Source organism: Nomascus leucogenys, chromosome 4 (genome assembly GCF_006542625.1).
Source record: "Nomascus leucogenys isolate Asia chromosome 4, Asia_NLE_v1, whole genome shotgun sequence".
In the NCBI taxonomy this organism is placed as follows: Eukaryota; Metazoa; Chordata; class Mammalia; order Primates; family Hylobatidae; genus Nomascus; species Nomascus leucogenys.
Window position 1 is genome coordinate 99,787,866 of NC_044384.1, and position 22,505 is coordinate 99,810,370.

Here is a 22,505-nt window from a genome sequence, read left to right on the forward strand (position 1 = left end):
GAGCCACTTTCCTGACTCCTACCCACTCCTCCCCACTCCCTCCCCGACGCACACCCACGGTCAGAGCTTGGGCTGGCCCTGGGCTCCTTCACGTCTACTCATGGCGCCTGCCCTGGTTGGCGACGTGTTACCAACGTCTGGCCTGTCCCAGGCCCAAGGCTCCGCGTGGCGACCAGGCCCAGCACTGGGAGGCTGTGCAGAGCGTGGCGTTTACTCTTTATTGCTACTCTGCAGAGGTTGGCAACATCTGACCCGCTCTACAGGCAGGAAACAGGCTCGGGGGCATTGGGAAAACGATCAAGGCCACTTGGCTAGACACTGGCGGAGCCTCGCACTCAAACCTGTCGGGCCTCAACTCCGTGCCAGGCCAACAAGTTGCCCTGGGCAGTTCTGGTTGGGGATAAGGGGGATGGGGGGCAGGAAGAGAGCAGCAAGGATGCGATCCCGAAGGAACTTTCCTCCTCAGACTGCTCCATGTCCATGTGGGGCAGGTCGCTGAAGAGTTCGAAACCGTGCTCAGCACCGCGTTTGGGGCATGTGGGACCGAGAGGCTTTGGGAAACGGAAGCCGCTGTGAGAAGAACGAGTTTAGCGGAGTCTATGGACGCTGCGAGCTTGTGGCCACAAGAGGGCGCCCCGGAGCAGGGCCCAGTCCCCGCCCCCCGCTGGATGGGGCCCGGCTTCTTCCCAGCGTTCCTCCTCCGTCCCCAGTTCACCGCCAGCACGCGCCTGCTTCCCGTCTGCGCGAGTCCACGCAGCTCCCCAGGTACCCGCCCTGCACTCCTGACCCTTTCTTCTCTCCAGTCAAAATCCAACCCCACCTACCCCAAGTCTTCCTTTCTCGGATCCCTGGGTCCCCTCCTTGGGGGTTGCCACCATTCCCTCCCCGTGCTCCCTTCCAGAGCTAGCGAGCCAGAACCGTGGTCCGCGGAAGCAGCCTGACCGCGAGGTCAACGCGTTGGGCCCCAGGTAGCAGCGCGTTGAGCACCCCGCGACCCCGGCGGGTCGCCTTTCCCACTGGGCGCTTCGGTTTCCGCCTCTAGAAAATGGGCTTTCCGGTGTGGAAGCGCGCCTGTGGTTCCAGCTACTGAGGGTGAGCCGGGAGGATCACTTGAGCCCAGGAAGGTCAAGGCTGCAGTGAGCCATGATTGCGCCACTGCACTCCAGCCTGGGCGACAGAGCGAGACATCTTCTCTTAAAAAAAAAAAAAAAAAAAAAAAAAGACGAAGAAAACGGGCTTTTAGTCCCGGCGCGGTGGCTCACGCCTGTAATCCCAGCACTTTGGGAGGCCAAGGTGGGTGGATCACTTGAGGTCAGGAAGTTCCAGACCAGCCCGGCCAACATGACGAAACCCCGTTTCTACTAAAAATACAAAAACTAGGCCGGGCGCGGTGGCTCACGCCTGTAATCCCAGCACTTTGGGAGGCTGAGGCGGGCGGATCACGAGGTCAGGAGATCGAGACCACCCTGGCTAACACGGTGAAACCCCGTCTCTACTAAAAAAAATGCAAAAAATTAGCCGGGCGTGGTGGCAGGCGCCTGTAGTCCCAGTTACGCGGGAGGCTGAGGCAGGAGAATGGCGTGAACCCGGGAGGCGAAGCTTGCAGTGAGCGGAGATGCGCTACTGCACTCCAGCCTGGGCGACAGAGCGAGACTCCGTCTCAAAAAAAAAAAAAAAAAAAAAAATCAGCCGGGCATGGTGGCTCGCACCTGTAAACCCAGCTACTCGGGAGGCTGAGGCAGGAGAATCGCTTGAACCCAGGAGGTGGAGGTTGCAGTGAGCCTAGATCATGCCACTGCACCCAGCCTGGGCAACAAGAGTGAAACTCTGTCCCAAAATAAATAAATAGAATAAAATAAAATAATAAAATAAAAAATAAAATAAAATAAAATGGGCTTTTTACCCCAATTTGGGCTCCCTCTGGCCTGCGTTGCCAACTCATGACCTGTAACTTACTGTTGATTGAGCACTGAACCCTTACTACATGCTAGGCATGGTACATGCATGGGCTTATTTAATCCTATCAACCACCTATGAGCTAGTACTATTGAATTATCCCCATTTATAGAAAAGGATAATAACGATGAGAATAAGAACAGTAATCGTAATGGAGCCCCACCACATACTGAGTTTTTACAGCAGGCACCCCCACTGATAATTTTTCTGTTTTTTTTTTTTTTTTTTTTTTGAGATGGAGTTTTGCTCTTGTTGCCCAGTCTGGAGTGCAATGGTGCGTTCTCGGCTCACTGCAACCTCCGCCTCCTGGGTTCAAGAAATTCTACTGCCTCAGCCTCCCAAGTAGCTGGGATTACAGGTGTGTGCCACCACAGCTGGCTAATTTTGTATTTTTAGTAGAGATGGGGTTTCTTTCTCCATGTTCATCAGGCAGGTCTCGAACTCCTGGCCTCAGGTGATCCGCCCACCTCGGCCTCCCAAAATGCTGGGATTACAGGTGTGTGCCACCGCGCCTGGCCTAATGAGAGTTACATGTGACCATCAGCTGGCTCTTTTTTTTTTTTTTTTTTTTTTGAGACTGAGTCTCACTCTGTCACCCAGGCTGGAGCACAGTGGCACCATCTCAGCTCACTGCAACCTCTGCCTCCTGGGTTCAAGCGATTCTCCTGCCTCAGCCTCCTGAGTAGCTGGCACTACAGGCACGTGCTGCCACACCTGGCTAATTTTTTATTTTTTATTTTTAGTAGAGGTGGGGTTCCACCATGTTGGCCAAGGTGGTCTCGAACTCCTGACCTCAGGTGATCCACCCACCTCGGCCTCCCAAAGTGCTGGGATTACAGGCGTGAGCCACCATGCCTGGCCGATAATTTTTCTTAAACTTTTAATTAAATTCCTAATTCTTGAGGTTGGCTTTATTGTTCCCATATTTCAGATCAAGAAGCTGAGGCCCAAGGTTACACACTAAAGTAAATGGCGGAGGCAGAAATAACACCTATGTCCTCCTGACCCCAAAGCATGTTCTTAAAGTTCTGGAAGCCTCCTGGAGGCTTCCTTGCTGCTCCTCTGGGACCGCCACCCTGGGCAGGGTGTTCCATGGCCCCTCATCATCGTGGCTTTGAACCACAGGCCCTTCACCAGCACAGCAGCGGCAGGCATGGCGGCAAGCGTGGAGCAGCGCGAGGGCACCATCCAGGTGCAGGGCCAGGTCCTCTTCTTCCGAGAGGCCCGGCCCGGCAGCGGGCAGGCTCGCTTCTCTGTACTGCTGCTGCATGGTATTCGCTTCTCCTCCGAGACCTGGCAGAACCTGGGTACACTGCACAGGCTGGCCCAGGCTGGCTACCGGGCTGTGGCCATTGACCTGCCAGGTACTTAAGGGGCAGGCTTCTGGGCAGGGGTTGGGGAGGTCTCATCAGGGACAGGGCCAGGTTCCTATAACATGTAGCCCCTCCCCCTCCAGGGGTGGGGGTGGTGGGATCTGGAGGACCCAGCCAGGCTGGGCCCTGAACTTGACAGCGTTTGGTCAAGAACATTGCAAGGGCCTCTGAGCAGTCTTGATCCAGACGTGGTCCTCACCGCCCAGCTGCTCCTCACTGTTACCTGGGCATTGTCTCAGTGTCTCTGAGCCTCTGTTTCCTCATCTGCAACGGGAGATAACCACAGTCATGTTTGGGGCTGGCTCTAATGAGAATGGAATGAGATAATCCATGTGAGTATGTGGCTAGTACCTGACACAGAGTAATCGGTGCTCAGCCAATTGGAAGTAAAGTATTTTGACTGAGTCATAACCATAGGCTTTTGGAAGCCCTAAGGAGTGAGACCTGAGACTTCTGGAGCCTTGGGGGACAAGGCAGGGCCTGGGTGGGTGGCCAGGCGCCCAGTTGTGATCCCATATGCAAAGCCCTGAGCTGGGTTCTAGGGGAGGTGGGATCAGTGCCCAGACTGCCTGTCATAACCCGACGGCTGGGTCCCAACCCTTGGTGCCAGGTGTGAAAGGAGCAGCATGGCTGGCCCCACCCCCTCAGGCCAGGGATGGTATGGTTTCAGGGCTCAAGGGTGAGCCTCCAGCCCGGGCAGGATTGGTTCCAGTGGTGGGTTGGCTTGAGCTTCAGGGTGAAGGTCTGGAGCTAACCTTGTTGGTGAAGGCTGAATGACTGAGGAGGAGCTGCAGAACCCGCCCCTCAGCTGCTGTCCTTCAGGAGCCTCTCCTGTCCCAATCCAGGGCCAGGTGCCTTTCACACAGTTAATTTTCACAACAATCTTAAATGGCAGATACTTTTGTTATCCCCCTTTAACAGATGGGGAAACTGAGCAGCTGAGAGAGGGCTGAGGGGGACCTACCCAAGGTCACATAGACAATAAATGCAGAATTGGGTTCTGGACCCAGACTTGTTGGGCTTCAGAGCCTGATTCTCTCCAGGACACTTACTGCTGGGGAGACAGGCACAGACGTGGAGAGAAGTGCCTCATGCTTGGCACAGATAGGATAGAGTGAGGCTACTGTAGGAATAAATGTGGGCACACTGGGTGTTATAGGAACCTGGCCACAGAGAAACTGACCTAGGAGGGCTTCCTGGAGAAAGCAACCATCTCCCTTGTTTTGCCATTCACTGCCCTTGTCTTGTCTCTTTCACACCTGAATCCCTGCAGGTCTGGGGCGCTCCAAGGAAGCAGCAGCCCCTGCCCCTATTGGGGAGCTGGCCCCTGCCAGCTTCCTGGCGGCTGTGGTGGATGCCTTGGAGCTGGGCCCCCCGGTTGTGATCAGTCCATCACTGAGTGGCATGTACTCCCTGCCCTTCCTCACGGCCCCTGGCTCCCAGCTCCTGGGCTATGTGCCAGTGGCCCCCATCTGCACTGACAAAATCAATGCTGCCAACTATGCCAGTGTGAAGGTACCCTTGTGTGGGAAGCTGAGGTGCCCCTGCCAGGAGCAAGGAAGGGTGCATCCCTGGGCCTTCCTCATCTGGGGGCTGGGTAACTAAGGGGTGTCTTCTGGGAGGAGCTGACCACCCAACTCCACCCTTTAGGTTTACTCAGCAGACTACTGTGCCAAGCCCTGTGCTAAACTGTGTTCTGGGGCAGACACCAATCTGTGCCCCCACCCACTGGGCCAGCTTGTCTGTCTCCCTCATATGGGGTGGTCCCAGGAAGAGACTGAAGTGGTGGGGAGGGCTGGGGACGCTATGGCAGGTCCCTGTTGACTCTGCCCCACCCCCCTATGCTTCCTCTCAGACTCCAGCTCTGATTGTATATGGAGACCAGGACCCCATGGGTCAGACCAGCTTTGAGCACCTGAAGCAGCTGCCCAACTACCGGGTGCTGATCATGAAGGGGGCGGGGCACCCCTGTTACCTGGACAAACCAGAGGAGTGGCATACAGGGCTGCTGGACTTCCTGCAGGGGCTCCAGTGAAGCCCAGCACTGCTGCAGGGGGTGGGCTGCCTGCCTGCCCTGAGCTCGCTCTCTTGCACGCTCTCTCTTCTCTCACGGGCTCTGGCTCATGCACATGCAACAGGTGCGTCTGTCTATATGTCTGGGTTCTTGTCTTTTGTGGTCTGTTTGTCTTTTCTGCCTCTTTCTCTTGCAGTGATAGACTGAGGGGGTAAAATCAAGAGAAAAAACCCTCAGGAATCAAGGAACATAATCCGGTGGAGGGTAATCCATTACATGAGCTTCTCCTGTTCTTCCACTTTCCTGCCTGGCTTTCACTCCTTCCCCTGCTCTGCCCAGCCTTTCCCTTCCACCCACTCCTCCTTCTGCAAATGCCCTGAAGGCCAGCCCTTCCCCCAACACTCACTTCCCCACCTCCTTAGGCCCCAGATACATATATGCCCACATGCACGCTTACATGTTTAGAGCCATCCTTGTTCCCAAATATGACCCTTCGCTTGAGAGCAACTGCATAGGTACATGTAACTCTGGACTGGCATGCACATTGTCATGTGCAGCTTTGCATATACACACATGCATACATGAGCCTCCACACAAGCACTTGCACACGTGTGGGCTCCTAACCATGCTAATCTCACTGGCTGGGAAGGTGGGGACCCCATGGGCCAGCCCTTGCAGGAGGCCCTTTTGCAAGGCTTAGGGTGTGGCCAGCCCTGAAAGCTACTTGGACACAGGTTTCAGCTGGCCCTAGCCCAGAAGTGACCCCCAGAAAGGGAGGGCCACCGCTTTGCCCCCCCTGCTTTTACCCTTCCTTCTGGGTGCTCTACACCCCTCCCCAGGTTACCAGGCCTGAGGCATCTCAGCCAAGCTTGTTTCCTGCTCTGAGGCTTGGAGGGTGGGAGCCAGAGTGGAGGTCGGTGAAATAAAGTGATGCAATTAGACCCCACTGGCTTCTGCTTCTAAAGAGCGCCGCCCCTCCCCCACCCCTGGGACCAACACTGTGGGCCCCTCCCCCACCCCGGCGGGACCAGATGGTCCCCCTGCCCTTTGTCCACCAGGCCAGATGGAGAGGAAGGGAGATTGGATTCCCCTTCCCACCCACACATACCCAGGTGCCAAGAGACTCAGCTGTGGGGGGAGGTGGAGGTCAGTGGGACCAGGCTGAGCCGATTATGGAGGAGGAGGAGGAATAGTTGCTCCCTCGAGGGCGGGGGGTGCCCAGGGGACTTGAGAACCGTTCATCTCCACCCCCACTAGTATCCCTTCCCCAGTAAAAGACTCAACGGAGCCCGTTCCTTGCGACCCTATCCCTAAAAGGAATTCCGGGGGTAGATTTGGGGTTATCACAGGATCGGGTGCACAGGGCCACACGGCTCTCACGCCCCTCCTCCAGCCTGTCCTACGCGGACGAGGGCCGGGCCGTGCAGCTGTGGGTGGCCGAGGAGAGCGGGTCTTGGTGGGCCCGAGCCCGAGCGGAGGATGGCGCGCAGCGAGCAGAGCCGGGAGCTAGGCGGGGCGCGGGGTCCCAGCCGGAGCTCGGAGGGACCCGGGCCGGGAGCGAGGCGGAGCCAGGGCTGGCGGGGCCAAGGCGGGGATGCGGGTGCAGGGGGCTCGGCAGAGGCGCCGGGCGGGCGGCCCGGGCCGGAAGGACTGGCCTGGCGGGAGCGGAGGGGCTCGGAGCCGGGCGCAGCGCGGGCGGTGCGGGGAAGGCCGTGGCTGGGGACCAGGCTTCAGGCCGGACGCCCCTACCCCCAACCCGTGGGGCTCTGGGAGTGGCAGGGGAAGGGTCGCCCGAGCCCTCCAGGAAGCGGCCACCGCTCGGGGCGCACCGCGGCGCGCGGGGCGGGGCGGGCGGCTGCGGCACTGGGGCGGCTGGGGCGGGCCCGCGGCTCTGTAATCGGATCCGGGGAGGGGGCGGGGAGGGGCCGGGCCGGGCGGGCCGGGGGGTTGGGGGGGGCGCGGAGCCGGGCTCCGGGCCGGCCGGGCTCCGCGCCTGTCAAACCCCTCATTGTTCGCAGCTGATGTCACTCGCAGTTGTGAGCGGCCGCCTCTCCCGGGGACAATGTGGGACTGAGCGGCCCAGCCGCCGTGCCGCCGCCGCCGCCGCCGCAGGACAGCCCCAGCGAGGTAGGGCGCGGGCCGGGCGGGGCACGGCGGGCCGCGAAGTTTGGGGGTTCGCCCGGGGGCAGGGAGCCCGCGCCCAGATCCCTCGGTTGGGGTCCCGGGTTTGTGAGACTGCGAGGAACACGTTCTCTGTCCCACACGGCTGAGGCCTGCACAGGTGGGGGGCGCTGGTCTGCCAGAGGCGCTCTTGGCACCAGGGAGGGGCTTCCTGGACCTTAGATCCCAGATTTGAGGCCCCCATCCCACTCGCTGTTTCTGTCCTTTGGGCCTGCTCCTCTCTCTGCCTCCTGTCTTGGGTTCTGGTTCTGCTCCATCTCTGCCCTCATTGCCACTCCCCTGTAGCTCCTGGCTGGGCACACACCCCTTCCCATCCTCCGCAGTCGTTGGGGGAGCCAGATACAGATCTCCAGGCCAGGGGTGTGTGGAGATGACAGCTGGGGGCTCAGAGTGGTCCCTCTTGCCCCATAACTCTTCAGCCCTTTAGCTCTGACCTAGCTTCTTGGCTGGGGTCCTGGGGGGTGGGGGCGGGAGGCTCTGCTACTCACTTCAGCCTGGCCCTCATGCCTGCCTGGCCAGGAGAGGGAGGTGCCCGCCTCCTCTCTCCCCATCCCTGGCCCGCCATCTTGAGACCTGTGGCACCTAGTGCCCCACCCGGCCCCAGCACCCAGGGGAGTGGTCTCCAAGGTGATGATGCACCCAGGGCCAGGTGCATTCCTTTCTCTCCACCAAGCCCAGGATGCTCATGTTCGTGCTGAACCAGCAGGACATGTGTCCCCAGGGGCTGGCCTTCCGCCACAAAGGCTCTTACAATCCATGAACTGCCTAGGAGCTGAGCTCCTGCCTTCCCTGTTCCGTGGGTCACCCTCATTGCCTCAGGACCAGTACCTGGGACCCTATTCTTTCCCCATCGGAAAAAATCCCCTGGCCTTCCCAGGTCCTGGAGCCCCCTCAACCTTCAGGGCACCCCCATCCCAGCCCCCACCCCCTAGCCTTCATCAGCATGCAGGCTCAGGCTGCCCAAACACAAGGGGATTGTTCTTCTTGCATGCTCAGGGTGGGGGGCTGGGAGCAGGCAGCCCACACACCCTGGCAGGCCCAGGCCACAAGGAGGCTGGCTTGCCCCACCCTGTGTCCCCAGACGGGCTGTCCACCCTCCCTACTCCCATCACTGCTGCCGCTCCAGCCTCCATCACCATTGCCCAGTGGCGCTGACATCTTGAGGAAAGAGCTCTGAGCTGCACAGGTAGACCCCTGGGTTCTCCAGCTCTGCCAGTTGCCTCCCATGTAGCCTTACAAACATTTCCCTTCCTGTCTGGGCCTCGAGCCCCTCCTGTGATTGGTGAGACCTTTCCAGCTGTGACAGGCTGAGCCCAACTCAACTCTGTGAAACGCACCCCACCCCCCAGCTCTTCTTCCAGTCCCGCTCTTCCATGAGGAGACCCACTCTGCTCCCACCCTCTGAAAACCTAAAGCACAGCCCAAATCCCCTACCCCAGCAGCATAGCTAGGGAGCTCCTAGTCCTGGTAAAACGGCAGGAGTAGGGCTGGGGATGCTGAGAAAGGAACCAGGAATCCTGTCCAGGCAGGTCCTACCTCTGCCCATGTGGCTGGCCCCTCATGTCTGGGTCTTCTCACTCTACTCTCATTACTCCTCTGGGACCCTCAGCCCCATCTTTGGTTCCAAATGTCCCCAGGCCCCATGAACCTTAACTCTTCTCCCTGCACACTGACCCTGGTCTTGTCTCAAATTTCCTCTTTCTGGAGCTCTGTGTATAGTGGAAAGACAGGCTCAGAAATGCCCAACGGGGACTTCTTTGAGTTGCAGCAACATCTCTGAGGGGCACAGAGGCCTGAGTGATCACATCTGACTGGGAAGCCTGGGGAGGGCTTCACAGAGGAGGTGGCATTTGAGAAGGATTTTGACAGAGTGGGGAGGATGGGCCTTTTGAGCTGAGGTAAGCCTGGACAAAGGCCCGAAGGGCTGGAGGTGCTAAGTGTGTTCCGCAGCCTGGCATGTGTGAAGGATGGGGTGGAGATGAGACAAGAGAGACGGGCTGGATCATGAAGGTCCTTGATGGCCTGTCCGTGGAGCTCAGGCTTTATTCTTTGGGCACTGGGCAGCCGTGGGTGGCTGTTGAGCAGCAGAGTACAGTTTTCAGCACGGAGAATGGAAGCTAGAGGCCTTTCTCAGTGTAGGTGAGAGAGTGAGGGGATGGGTACCATGAGGCTGTGGCCTTTCTCCTGGAGCCCAGCCTGGGCCCGGGCTTGACTTGGTTTCCCTTGGTTCCGAATACTCCTGGGGGCTGCTTAATGATGGTGTATGGAAGCTGTAGTATTTCTGGCGCCTGCCAACTTGTCGGAGCTGCCTTTCCCTTCCTGGCACTTTGTCTATATGGCAGATCTGAATCAAGAAGCCAGAGGCTGGAACTTGTGGACCCCAGGATGCTCACCTGAGGCTCCCCACTCCCCTCCTCCTCTCCCAACTATAGATGATTGGCCATGCCAGGAGACTGGGAGGCCAAGAGGCTGGGCACGTGTGTCCAAGGATGCTGGGGCAGTTCTTATGAAGGCCTGGCTAGTTAGGAGAGTGAGCATCTCCAGAGAAGGGATTGGGCAGAAGAGTTAGGAGCCCTGGATGCAGACCTGCTCTGGCCCAGGGTCCACCCCCACCACACCCTGCCTCCCCGGATGCTCCGAGCCATTCCCCAGCATCACTGGGTGTGGCTAGCATGGCTGCTTTGGGAGTGGGAATAAGAGAAGGGGGCTGCTAGGTGGGGAGCTGGGGGTGCTGAGAGGATGTGGGGGGATGTGAGATGGAGAGTGAAGCCCAGGTGGGTCCACAGGCCCTAGCCGGTCCAGACATGCTGGCCAGCAGAGTGGAGGGAATCCCCCAAGGGGCGGGCCAGTCTACTTGAATCGCCTGGCCCCAGGAGCCCTCCCCTCCCCCGGATTGTTCTTGCTCCAGAACAAAGGCAGGGTGGACACTTGATCCCTGCATGTGGGGTGAGCTGGCTAAGCCCCCAGCCCTTTGATTGGGCAGCTGTCATGGGAGAGAGACAGCTGGGGGGGAGGGGCAGGAAGGGGGCAGCCACCATCGCTTACACAGCTGTCACCCCCCCCGCCCCGTCCAGCCTGAGTGGCTGAAAGCCAGGGACAGAAGGAGTGGGCACTGGGGCTGGGGAGGGGGCCTGGGAGTCAGGAGGGAATGCCCGAGGTCAGAGGCCTGGTGTGAGCTTGGTGTGTCCTGCCAGGGAGTCCTGCTGACCAGAGGGGGCTGGGCACCCTCGGAGGTGAGCTGGAGGTCACTGTGGCATGTTGTGTGGCTGCCACGTGGGTGGCCCGGCAAAGACCCAGGGCCCACCCGACTGGAGCAGCAAATGACTCCCTAGAGCCCCAGTGAGGGCAGGGGGAGCCAGTGATGCCTAATGGGGCTGCTTGTTCCTTGGGCCCTAGGAGAATAATTTGGAAGACATGGGTCAGAACCCCTTGTTCTTGCCTAAAGATGGGAAAGACCTTGAGAGTCTCTCAGAATAGGAAGGGCGCAGATAGACCAGCAACTCTCTCCCTAAACACAATACAGGTGGGTTTAGGTCAGGTGAGGACCTGGCCAAAGTTACCCACTGGACTTGGGGCGGTGGGTCTCTGCTGGAGACCCAGGCATCTTTTCATGGCAGAAGCTCTAGTTCTGGCCGTGTTCCAGCCCTCCTGCCCCATTTTTCCTGGAGCCACAAGAGGTCATGTGGAGATGGTTTGGGGACAATGTCAGGTCTCCTACTGGTTACCATCCCAAGGGGGTCTTTGAACCCCAGAAAATTTTGGAACTTAAGACCAAGGCTCTGGACAAGTTGTCAGTCCTTTCCAAATAGGATCCCTGTCTACTAGCCAGGCAAAGGTCTCAGAGACGACTGAAGCACAATCCCCACTTTCAAAGGAGCCCGCCCTCCAGGAAGAGGACTAACAGATCCAGACAGGAGCAGCCTGAAAGGGGAGGCAGATGGGGCTTTGGATAGCTTCACACTAGCAATGCTAGTCCCACCGTGTCCCACCTCTCTGTGACCTTGGGCAGGTTACTGATCCTCTCCAGGCATCAGGTTCTCCTGTGCAGTGAATTCATCTGCTCAGCTAACTAGTATGTTAGCTGAGTTCCAGCTGAGCTCAGAATGTTCTGAGCACCTTCTCTGGCCTGGCTCTGAACTGAGCCCTGGGGACATAAGGAGAAGGCAGCAGCCTGGGCTCCTGCTCCAAGGGGCTCCTGGGCTTGGCTGTCCAGAGAGGCAGAAACCAAGCACGTCATCACAAGTGTTTTGATGGGGGAAGTGCAGGCAGCTGGGGGAATGTCTAGCAAGGGCAGCCAGCATGAGGCTGGCCAGGATGCTCGGAGAGCACAGTCCCTGCATCCACTGCTCATCTCCACCCTCTGGAGTCCCTGTGGCAGAACTCAAATAGAAGGAGAAGCAGCTGCGCCCAGGGGAGCAGGGTGTCACCTCCGTTGGATAGGTGAGGAAACAAAGACCTTATGCCATACGGTAGCTTGCTGGGGCTTCTGAGAGGGAGCCAGGCTGGGAGCCCCTTTCACCTTCCGTGCTCAAGCTCTGTCTAGCAAGGGGAGTTCAGAAGAGGGCGTTGGACAGAACTCCATGCCCTTTCCTGTTATGTCGGGATGGGGCAAGGGGCTGAGGAGGAAGGCGCCCAGAGACTTCTGGAGTGTTCCAAGCTCAACGCACTCATCCTTCACCCCCACACCCTCCTGGGCATGAGGAATTTGCAGTGTTAGGGCTTGGTCTTGGCCCAGACTTAGCACCAGTTGGTCCCACTCCCTGTTTTCCCCATAGGGTTCTGGTCCCCCAGTGAGCTCCCCATCAAGGCTGAGCCTTGGCAGGAGACAGCCGCCTAAGGAGAGGGATTTCCAAGCAGGATTAAGGTTGAGGATTAAGTCGGGGCATGAAAAAGGGTCGGGTGGGGAGGGCTGGCCACTGAGCTAATCCCAGCAGCTAATCTCAGGCTCCACCTTCCTCCATCAGTTAATGGCCTTGACATTCCCGCAGCCCACCAAAACCTTTTCTTACCCATCACGCAGTCCCAGGGAGAGGTATTCCCTCCATTTTATGAGGGAGGAAATTGAGACTCAGAGCCCAAGTGACTTGTTTCTGGTACAGTAGAAAGTGTTCCAGGCTGGGAATGTGGCCAGCCTGGACACTTCTTACCTCCTGTTCCCAAGGCCATTTCCAGCACATAGGAGAGAGATTGAAACCAACGTGCAGAACTGCCAGTCCCCTGACACGCTTTGCCCCACCCACTGCAGCCCAGTGCTGAATGAACCCTGCCCAGAGGTGTCTGTAGTGAGCTTCTGCCCTAGTGACTTCTGGTAGGTGGGAGTGTGCCTCAATTCCCCCCTCAACCCCTGCCTCAAGCCTTTACCAGGCAGTGGCAAGACCTGACCACACCCGAGGCCTCCCTCCCTTCAAGGCTTCCCATGGCTGCTCCAGCTTCCTCCCCAGCTGCTCTTCTGTGCTCCATCCAGCGTCTGGCCGCTGGACGCAAGTGCCTCTCATATGGAGTAAGCTTTCAGCCTGAACTCCACCTTCAAGGCCCCCTCCACAGAGGTTACCTCTTCCAAGAGGTCAGGGAGGAGGCTTTCCTCTCTGGACTCCCATAGGCTTCCTAGTTAATTATTTCTTTTAGTGTCTCAGGGTAAGGGAAAGGCTAGGTACCTACCATGTATGTGCTTATTGTTTTAGTTCTCATCACTCTTTGGAGATGGGAATTTGTATCCCCTTCTACAGATGGGGAAGCTGAGGCTCAGAGGGTTGAATGGGCTCCCCAGGCTTACACAGCTCGTGAGACACACATAAGCACCCCAGTCAGAGGGATGTATGGCGCTCAAGGTCCATGCAGTCTCTTTCCTCTGGGAGTTTGATTAGCCCAGCTCTGGGGTCCCCATGTAAGGGCAGGGGCAGGGTGAACTGGGCTCCTCTCGAGCCCCTCTTTGGCTGCCCCCACCAGAGCCGGCCAGGTTGCAGCGCAGACACACTCGCAGGTCACTGTGGCCCCAGCCTCGCCTGACAGAATGAGCGGCTCGGATGGGGGACTGGAGGAGGAGCCAGAGCTCAGCATCACCCTCACATTGCGGATGCTGATGCACGGGAAGGTGAGCGGGAGGCGGAGGGCAAGGCGAGGCAAGGCGAGGAAAGGCTGGGCTGGGCTGGGTTTCACTGGGTATCCCAGTGGGGAGGGGCTGGGCCTGGGCACTAGCACCCATCTGACGACTCTTGTCTTGTCCGCAGGAAGTGGGCAGCATCATCGGGAAGGTAGGTGCCCAGCTCTGCTCTGTACATCCCCCTCCAGCTGAGGCTTCAGCCCAGGGAAGGAGGCTGTGACCTCTAAGTTAAGAGTGATTGTCTGTTTTGTCTCCCACAGAAGGGCGAGACTGTAAAGCGAATCCGGGAGCAGGTGAGGATGGAGTCTGGGGGAGGAGCCCAGGGCACCTGATGTGGAGGGGAGATCCCTGCCCCACTTTCTCCCTGAACCACTCCTGGGCTGACCAGTGAGTGCCCCAGAGGGTGGCAGTTTTGAGCCTTGCCTCGGGCCTGGTGAGTGGGGCAGGCAGACAAGTTCCAGCAAGGGAGCAGGGAAGCTGCCCCGCTGCCCGGCGCTCATTCTGTATCTGCAGAGCAGTGCCCGGATCACCATCTCCGAGGGCTCCTGCCCCGAACGCATCACCACCATCACCGGGTCTACAGCGGCTGTCTTCCATGCAGTCTCCATGATTGCTTTCAAACTGGACGAGGTCCGTGGCTGGCCGGGGCAGGAGGCCAAGAGTGGTTCCCCAGGAGGAGCGCGACTCCGACTCCAGATAATGGCTATGGGTGGGAGGGGAGGTCAAGCCCAGGGCAGTGTTCCCTTGAAGTGGGACTGGGGAAAGGATACCCTCCTGACCCCTGGGCAGGTGCAGCAGGGACAAGCATGGCCGACCCACCGTCTCCCTGTCCCAGGACCTTTGTGCTGCTCCTGCAAATGGTGGAAATGTCTCCAGGCCTCCAGTGACCCTGCGCCTTGTCATCCCTGCCAGTCAGTGTGGCTCACTGATTGGGAAGGCTGGCACCAAGATCAAGGAGATCCGAGAGGTGAGGGGTGAGGGATACCACCCACAGGGAATCCAGGGCAAGGGAGCAGTTGTAAGAGGGGTGTTGGGCTTATGGCGTCCTCCCCCCCAGAGAGCTCTGAGCCTGGGCAGCCCTTTTCTGGGTTATGGGAGCAGCCAGAAGTGGCCCCTGTTCTCTGTTTGCAGACTACGGGTGCCCAGGTACAGGTGGCAGGGGACCTGCTCCCCAACTCCACAGAGCGAGCTGTTACAGTGTCTGGGGTGCCTGATGCCATCATCCTGTGTGTGCGCCAGATCTGCGCTGTTATCCTGGAGGTGCTGCCCTGGGGCAGGGAGAGGGGGGCAGGAGATGGGCCCTGGGTCTGCCTTGTCAGGCACCCCAAACCCTATGCCTGTGCTGCAGGTGGGGCAGGGCAGGGCTGCAGGGATGGATGATGAGCTCCAGGGATCATGTGCATTTCCCTGGGGGTCATGGTGGGGGCCTGAGGCTGCTGGGCAGTTGGGGAGGTTATTGGAGCCTGAGAGGGTCCTGACAGAGCGTCCCTGTTTATGCTTTCCAGTCCCCACCCAAAGGAGCCACTATCCCCTACCATCCGAGCCTCTCCCTAGGTACTGTTCTTCTCTCTGCTAACCAGGTGAGGGGAACAACAGGAGCAGTGAGACACATTACTGGAGAAGGGGGATTGAGATGGAGGAGGGGATGGAAGAAGGAATTGGAGGTCCAGGGATGGGGGAAGGAGTGACTCTGGTTGAACTGCCCTAATGTCACAGTAACCCCCTTTTCACCCACTTTGTCCCCACAGGGCTTCTCTGTCCAGGGTCAGTATGGGGCTGTGACCCCAGCTGAGGTGAGTGACCCATAGCCCAAGGCACCCCTTCCCGAACCATGCCTCCTCTGACCTCCGACCCCTCTTTGGCACAGGTCACCAAGCTCCAGCAGCTCTCAAGCCATGCGGTCCCCTTTGCCACACCCAGCGTGGTGCCAGGTAAGCCACCCCTGCACAAGGAGGCAGGGGGAGGGTCCTAAGAGGGCAGCCCCCTCCCTTCCAGGGAGAGTGGAAATGGTGGGGCGGGAAAGGCCCAGAACCACACTCAGTCCCTCTTCTCCCCCTCAGGACTGGATCCCGGCACACAGACCAGTTCACAGGAGTTCTTGGTTCCCAACGACGTGAGCAGGGGATGGGATGGCTGGAGGGTGGGTAGGGGGCCTGGGGGTCTGGGCCTCACCCAGGGTTGAATTCTGCCTTCCCTCTAGTTGATTGGCTGTGTGATCGGGCGCCAAGGCAGCAAGATCAGTGAGATCCGGCAGATGTCAGGGGCACATATCAAGATCGGGAACCAAGCAGAGGGCGCTGGGGAGCGGCATGTCACCATCACTGGCTCTCCGGTCTCCATCGCCCTGGCCCAGTACCTCATCACTGCCTGGTGAGCGCGGACTGGGCGGCAGTGGGGGAGCAGGTCATGGTTCTCATGTGCCCAAGAAAGGCAGGGGTGGGGAGAGGAAGCCGGCCTCCTCTCTCTGTCTGGGCCCGACCTCTGCCTCTCCTAACCCTACTCCAATTCCCCATGGTTTTTGCCTAATTCACCCTCTGTTGCCCCATCTCCCCTCTATATATCCACCTCTCATTCTCCATTGCTGTCTCTTTTCCCTGGGTTTCTGGCCACCCCATTTCTCCCTGCACCTCATGCTATATCTGCTTGTCCTTTCTTCCCTTCCTCTTCCACCTTTCCCATCTTTCCCTCAAACACATCCACCCCATGTGATTGTTCTCTGTTTTCCCCTCAAACACATCCACCCCATGTGATTGTTCTCTGTTCACTACCTCTCTCTTGCTTTTCATCTAATCTCATGCCCATCTCTGCCCTCGTTGCCCCTCTCTCACTCCCACTTTCCCCTTTGTCTCCCCTCTATATCCCTCTCTCCAGTCTAGAGACGGCCAAGTCTACCTCTGGGGGGACGCCCGGCTCGGCCCCCGCAGACCTGCCTGCCCCCTTCTCGCCACCCCTGACGGCCCTGCCCACAGCTCCCCCTGGCCTTCTGGGCACACCCTATGCCATCTCCCTCTCCAACTTCATCGGCCTCAAGCCCGTGCCCTTCTTGGCTCTACCACCTGCTTCCCCAGGGCCGCCGCCGGGCTTGGCGGCCTACACTGCCAAGATGGCAGCGGCTAATGGGAGCAAGAAGGCTGAGCGGCAGAAATTCTCCCCCTACTGAGGCCAGCTGAGGTACAGGCAGGGGCAGGCAGGACCACCAGCAGGGGGCTGCCTCCGCACCCTACCCACCCAAGGAGACTCCACCCTGGGGTCCCAAACGCCGCTAACGCCCAGACGCATGGATGCACCCCCTACCCTGCCTCCGTCTATGAGAGTTCCTTCTCTCAGAGTGGGGGCAGTTTCTGGCCCAGGGGTCTGAGCTGCGGCAGCCCCAGGGCAGGGGGCCCTACCTCCTCAGCTCTGTGCTTGGATACAGGGAGCAGCCAGGAGACTCCCTAGTGCCCCACCATGGCGGGTGTCACTCACGCACTCCCCATCCCTTAGGGCTTCCTGGCCTCCTGCATTCTTGTGGGAGTCAGGGAGGAGGGCCCGGGGGGTAGCTGGGGCCAGGCTTCTCTCCCCACCACCTGCAGATTTCTTGCTGCTTCCACTGATACCCTTTTGACTGGAATGAACTGGCTGGGCTTGTCAGGGGGCACCCCAAAGAGGGGGCACTGCCAGGTAGCTGGGGGAGCGGCATGGGGCAGGGGCCCAGTTCTCAGCAGCAGACACTCTGTACAGTTTTTTCAATCCCTGTTTTTGAATAAATATTCTCAGTGACCAGGAAGTTGTGAAATACTGGTGTTGTGGGCAGCAAAACTTCCAGAAAATGGGTGCAGCTGAGGTCCTGGAGGACCCCCATGTGTGAATCCACCAACCTCAATTAGGCCTCAGCCCCTTCCACACGCCAGTTTTGGGGCTTCAGGACCCTTTGGGGATGAAGTCATCCAGCCTCCTACTTCTAACACCAAACTGGTCCAGTTGTCTTCCGGGCATTTTAGAAGCAGATGGAGGAGTTTCAGTAGCTTTGTCCAGACTCTCCTTGGTGCAGATGTCAGGGAAGTCCTTCTGAGTGTCTCTCCAGTGGTTCTTCCTGCTGTGGCTGTAACCCAGATACTGCCCTGCTTGGCGGATCACTTTGGTTGTGAGCCCTCAGGGCCCTCTTCTCTGTGACACCTGCCCACCTTGGCCTGGGGACCACCTGTGAGTTTCACAAACCACCTATGCTGGAGGGGCCCTTGGAGATGCTGCAGGGTGCATATGGGAAAGCTGAGGCCTAAGGAAGGGTCGGCCTGTGCACAGTGCTATGCAGTGTTGGGCCCAGACCCCAGGATTCCTGGCTCTCAGAAGTCCGTGGGCCTCACCAGGCTGCAGACACCCCTTCTCCTCCTGTTCCAGAGCCAGATGTCCAGCAGGGCACCTGCTGTGACCTGTGCAGGGGCTGGATGAGCCCCCACGGAAACCACCCTCCTTTCTCCTGCTCAGGAGAGAGAACTCTCAGGTGGCCCCTGGTATGCTGGAGCTCCGCCCTCCTGCCAACTCGGGGGTCTGTTCTGGAGCCTCAGAAGGGCCTACGGCAGGGTCCTCTGGGGGTCTCTGGAGGCATTGCAAGAGTGCCCGCGGGTGCCAGGCTTGCGGAGTGCAGGCCCGCAGAGGTCCAGGCAGTGCACGGCGAGAGAGGCGGCCCAGTGCCAAGCGCACGGGACGCTGCAGCAGCCCATACAGGAAGGGGTGAGCCGCGAAGGCCGAGTAGGCGACCCAAGTAACAGCCGCCTCGGCTTCCGCGGCCCGCGCTGCGGGCGCCAGGCACGCGCAGCCATAAGGCAGCCAGCAGGCTGCAAATTGGCCCACGGCCAGCGCTGGGGCCAGGGCCGCCTTGCCCCCGGGTAGGCGAGGCCGGAGGGGCGGCAAGATGGAAAGGCGGCTATCCAGAGAGTCCGAGCGGAGTCGGGACCCGCGCGCCGGCCGTGGGGGCCTCAGGGCAGCGCGACGCGCCACCACGAAGATGCCGCCGTAGGCGCCGAGCAGCAGGAGGGCGGGCAGCGCGAAGGCCAGCAGGGCCCAGAGCGGCCGGAAGGGCCCGAGGCCCCCAGCCAGGACTGAGCAGCGAGCAGGAGCAGGGGGCGGTGCGGGCGGCGGGCCGAGCAAGGAGAGCGCGCCCAGCAGTCCAGCCGCGGCCCACACAGCGGTGAGCACGAGCACAGGCGGCGGCCGCGAGCCTGGCCGCAGCGGGTGCACGATGAGGCGGTAGCGTGCCAGACCAAGTGCGGCCACCCCGAGCGTGCAGGCCGGCAGCAGAGCGGCGGAGAGGAAGCGAGCGGCGCGGCATGGCGCGGGGCCCAGGCGCACGCGGCCCAGCCCGGGCGGCGGTGCGGCCAGCAGGCCCAGCGGCATGATGGAGGCGGCCGCCAGCAGGTCCACGACGCACAGGTGCGCCAGGTAGAGCGCGTCGCGCAGTCCTGGCGTGCGCAGCACCACGACCAGCAGCGCGCCGTTGCCCAGCAGTGCCCCCACCTCCACGACAGCTGCCAGGATCAACCCCACCGAGCCTGCGACTTCTGAGGCGTTCAGCCCTGTGGAGTTGGCCATTTGGGCTCTCAGGCTTCACCCTGCGCTGGGATGTAGATGGCAGAATGGAGCCTACAGCAGCAAGATTTCCATCACCTGTCCCCTGCTCCTCTTGTCCGTTGCTCCTCCGGCCCCTCACTTCATTGGCTGCCCAGGAGGTGGCTCCGACGCCCAGGCTGCCATCCTCTTGGGGGCTTGGCCAGGCCCATGGAGGGGTGCAAGGATGAGTCTGCTCTCTTTCTCCCCTGCCCCAGTCCAGCTCCAGCAACTCAGCCCCTGTCGGAGATGGTACTGGCTGTCACTCTGATGTTGCCACACAGGGCTGGCAAGGGAGGGGCAGGGCCTGGCGCCAGCCCCCTGGGTCCTAGCAGCTGCCAGCTGAAGGCTGGAGGCTCTGCTGTGGAAGTGCTTGGGGGTGCCTCTAGGGTGGAGGGGTGGAGGACAGAGCAGGCACAGGCTTGGAGCCTAGACTTGAGAGGGTTAGTGTGTGGGCTTTGGAGTCAGCCAGAGCCTGTTCTACCTTTCTCAGTGGTGAGAAGTGGCCCCCCCATCTCCTGTCCTCCCCCATCCTCATCAATGGGAGTAATCACAGCATTTAGCTCTCATATTAAAGGGAAACTGAGGTACCAGTGAGACAAGAGCTGAAGCAGGAGGACCCTTAGGCATGCCCTGGCCCCCCAAGAGGGCTAGTACTCTCAGAAAGAAAGGAGGCTGGAAAAGTGAGAGAAAAGCATAGGACATGGCACATAGTAGGTGCTCAGCTAATATTAACTTCACACAGAATAGGTGCTCCATGATAGTGTGTGAGATGAGTGAGGGGAGGCCTTAGCAGGCAGATGCTGTTTGGTTTTTTGTTGCTGTTGTTTGCTTTTGGTTTTGCTGCTAGCAAACAGGTCCCCTTTTGGTAAGAGCACCCTAAATTTTCTTTTCTTTCCTTTTTTTTTTTTTTTTTGAGACAGGGTCTCTGTTGCCCAGGCTGGAGTGCAGTGGCGAAATCTTGGCTCACTGTAATCTCTGCCTCCCAGGCTCAAACGATCCTCCCACCTCAGCCTCCTGAGTAGCTGGAACTACAGGCATGAGCCACCACACCTGGCTAAACACCCTGAATTTTCTTTAGGAAACCACCCCTCCCCAATTCTCAGGACAGGAAGTTTGGGTGAACAAGATCCCCACCCTCTATTTTCCTGATTAGGCACAAAACCCAGTCCTGACTAATCAGTGAATGTCAGGGTTCCCCACCCCAATGTGGTTGGCTCACGGAAAGCCATGTAACTCCAGTGGGGCATATGCCCCCAGGTGAAGTCACCCAGTTTCATGGGCAAAACCCTATCTATAGTCTGATAGCTTGCATTGGTATCTGAAGCCTCTTCCTCTTTTCACGGGTATCCAGTTGCCTTTTCAACATTTCCCCACCAGGACTTTCACTAATGGGCATCTCAAACTTCCTATGTCCAAAACAGAACCGTGACTCTCGACCCCTCCCCAACAACCTGCTCCTCCCAGAATCTTCTCCATCTTAGTGTCCATCTCAGGATGCCTCCCTCTCCCCCCACACCCTAGATCCAGTCCGCTGAGGTCTCTGGAATCCAGCCATTTCTCACCATCACCATCAAGCTGGTCCCAGCCACCACCACCTCTCACCTGGACCATTTCAGCATCCTTCTAACTGGTCTCCTGGCCTCAGCTCCTGCACCTTGTGCTGGCCATCTGCCTGTTTGCCCTCAGATTCATTCCCTTCTTCCCCAGTGCTATACTGCCTTCCTGGGAACTGTATTTCCCAGGCTCCTTTGTCAACTGACTTTGGGTATGTTCAGCCAATGAAAGTTACCAGCACAAGACTGGCGGATGGGAGGAGGGAAGAAGCCAGGATTTATTTCCCTCTGAAGCTTAGCCAGGGGCTCCCTTCAGGTGGGCCCCTCTGTGGTTCTGGCTCCTGCAGGGTGATCCTAGCCTCTGGGCATCAGAGCACCATTCACTTCCTTTATCTCTCCAGTCTTAGAGTGGTAGTGACTTCTGGCTGTTGCTCATCTTTGGATTGCCTCATCATCCCCTATTTGGTCATTCAATTCTTTCCCTGTATCAAATTTCCCTTGTCTGAAATACCTAGGGTAATTTCTGTTTTGCTGACTGGTTGTTAACTGACATATACTCTACAGTCCACTCTCTACACAGTGGCTGAAGTGGATCCCTCTAAAAACAAAGCAGATGGGGGCATGACCCAGCTCTCATCCCTCCAAGAGCTTCCCGTCATCAGAATAGATCAGAATAGAATCTCAGCTCCTCTGGAACTAAAAAAAAAGGCAGATAAAAGGGAGCTAGGCCCTTTTATCTGCCTTTTCCGCCCCTTTCTGAGCTCACCCTCCTCTTTGCCCACAGTATTTCTAGCCACAGCAGTCTGCTTGCTGTTCCTTCCACCTGTCAAGCCAGTTTCTTTGCATTTGCTGTTTCCATTGCAAGAACACCCTTGCTGCAGATCTGTCCATGGCTTGCTCCCTCACATGATTCAGGTCTCTGCTCGAGAGGGACCTTCAGCGACCATCTTTTTTTTTTTTTGAGACGGAGCCTCGCTCTGTCGCCCAGGCTGGAGTGCAGTGGTGCAATCTCGGCTCACTGCAAGCTCCGCCTCCCAGGTTCACGCCACTCTCCTGCCTCAGCCTCCCGCATAGCTGGGACTACAGGCACGCGCCACCACGCCCGGCTAATTTTTTGTATTTTTTTTAGTAGAAACGGGGTTTCACTGTGTTAGCCAGAATGGTCTCATGGTCTCGATCTCCTGACCTCATGATCCACCCCCCTCAGCCTCCCAAAGTGCTGGGATTACAGGCGTGAGCCACCGTGCTGGCCTTCTTTGTTTTTTTTTTTTTTTTTTTGAGATGGGGTCTCGCTCTGTCGCCCAGGCTGGAGTGCAGTGGCACGATCTCAGCTCACTGCAAGCTCCACCTCTCGGGTTCACGCCATTCTCCTGCCTCAGCGTCCTGAGTAGTTGGCACTACAGGTGCCCGCCACCACGCTCGGCTAATTTTTTTTTTTTTTTTTTTGTATTTTTAGTAGAGACGGGGTTTCATCGTCTTAGCCAGGATGGTCTCGATCTCCTGACGTCGTGATCTGCCCGCCTCGGCCTCCCAAAGTGCTGGGATTACAGGTGTGAGCCACTGCGCCCAGCTTGCGACCATCTTTTCTAAAATTGTTCCACCTTCCCATCACTCAAATCCTTTTATACTGCTTTATTTTTCTTCCTGGCACTTTCCCTACCTGCTATGGTATTTCATATTTATGCATACATTTGCTTAGAGCCTGCTTTACTAGAATGTAAGCTCCATGACAGCAGGGACCT

General features: G+C 58.5%; 3 protein-coding genes across 5 annotated transcripts; 2 read left to right on the forward strand and 1 right to left on the reverse strand.

The window, feature by feature from the left end:
• The first annotated feature begins 94 nt into the window (after positions 1 to 94).
• On the forward strand, positions 95 to 6,284 carry ABHD14B (abhydrolase domain containing 14B). 2 transcript variants are annotated; one of them, XM_003257144.3, is made up of 4 exons: positions 95 to 765; positions 3,082 to 3,320; positions 4,603 to 4,844; positions 5,185 to 6,284. In XM_003257144.3, the coding sequence occupies exons 1-4, from the start codon at positions 536 to 538 to the stop codon at positions 5,362 to 5,364; spliced, it is 891 nt and encodes a 296-aa protein (XP_003257192.2). In that variant the 5' UTR covers positions 95 to 535; the 3' UTR covers positions 5,365 to 6,284. The 2 variants fall into 2 exon arrangements, with proteins under 2 accessions (XP_003257192.2, XP_003257194.2); XM_003257146.3 differs by lacking the exon at positions 3,082 to 3,320.
• Positions 6,285 to 7,341: 1,057 nt separating this feature from the next.
• PCBP4 (poly(rC) binding protein 4) lies at positions 7,342 to 17,390 on the forward strand. Of its 2 annotated transcripts, none has more exons than XM_003257135.3 (13): positions 7,342 to 7,470; positions 13,471 to 13,615; positions 13,752 to 13,775; positions 13,885 to 13,917; positions 14,138 to 14,254; positions 14,460 to 14,591; positions 14,756 to 14,884; positions 15,130 to 15,204; positions 15,373 to 15,417; positions 15,492 to 15,555; positions 15,685 to 15,737; positions 15,825 to 15,994; positions 16,496 to 17,390. In XM_003257135.3, the coding sequence occupies exons 2-13, from the start codon at positions 13,535 to 13,537 to the stop codon at positions 16,782 to 16,784; spliced, it is 1,212 nt and encodes a 403-aa protein (XP_003257183.1). In that variant the 5' UTR covers positions 7,342 to 7,470; positions 13,471 to 13,534; the 3' UTR covers positions 16,785 to 17,390. The 2 variants fall into 2 exon arrangements, with proteins under 2 accessions (XP_003257183.1, XP_003257185.1); XM_003257137.3 differs by lacking the exon at positions 7,342 to 7,470 and adding an exon at positions 7,541 to 11,964.
• Positions 17,340 to 19,525, reverse strand: GPR62 (G protein-coupled receptor 62). The gene has a single exon (XM_030811660.1). It carries the CDS (start codon positions 19,190 to 19,192, stop codon positions 18,101 to 18,103), a length of 1,092 nt encoding a protein of 363 aa, XP_030667520.1. The 5' UTR covers positions 19,193 to 19,525; the 3' UTR covers positions 17,340 to 18,100.
• Positions 19,526 to 22,505: the final 2,980 nt, after the last annotated feature.

Bases quoted from the DNA above. Each gene is read 5' to 3' on its own strand.
- ABHD14B (XM_003257144.3), top strand. From the start codon at position 536: ATGTGGGACCGAGAGGCTTTGGGAAACGGAAGCCGCTGTGAGAAGAAC. The intron at 3,321-4,602 runs GTACTTAAGGGG...GAATCCCTGCAG, and splicing joins TGTGGCCATTGACCTGCCAG to GTCTGGGGCGCTCCAAGGAA. The intron at 4,845-5,184 runs GTACCCTTGTGT...GCTTCCTCTCAG, and splicing joins CCAACTATGCCAGTGTGAAG to ACTCCAGCTCTGATTGTATA.
- PCBP4 (XM_003257135.3), top strand. From the start codon at position 13,535: ATGAGCGGCTCGGATGGGGGACTGGAGGAGGAGCCAGAGCTCAGCATC. The intron at 13,918-14,137 runs GTGAGGATGGAG...CTGTATCTGCAG, and splicing joins TAAAGCGAATCCGGGAGCAG to AGCAGTGCCCGGATCACCAT. The intron at 14,592-14,755 runs GTGAGGGGTGAG...CTCTGTTTGCAG, and splicing joins AGATCAAGGAGATCCGAGAG to ACTACGGGTGCCCAGGTACA.
- GPR62 (XM_030811660.1), bottom strand. From the start codon at position 19,192: ATGGCCAACTCCACAGGGCTGAACGCCTCAGAAGTCGCAGGCTCGGTG.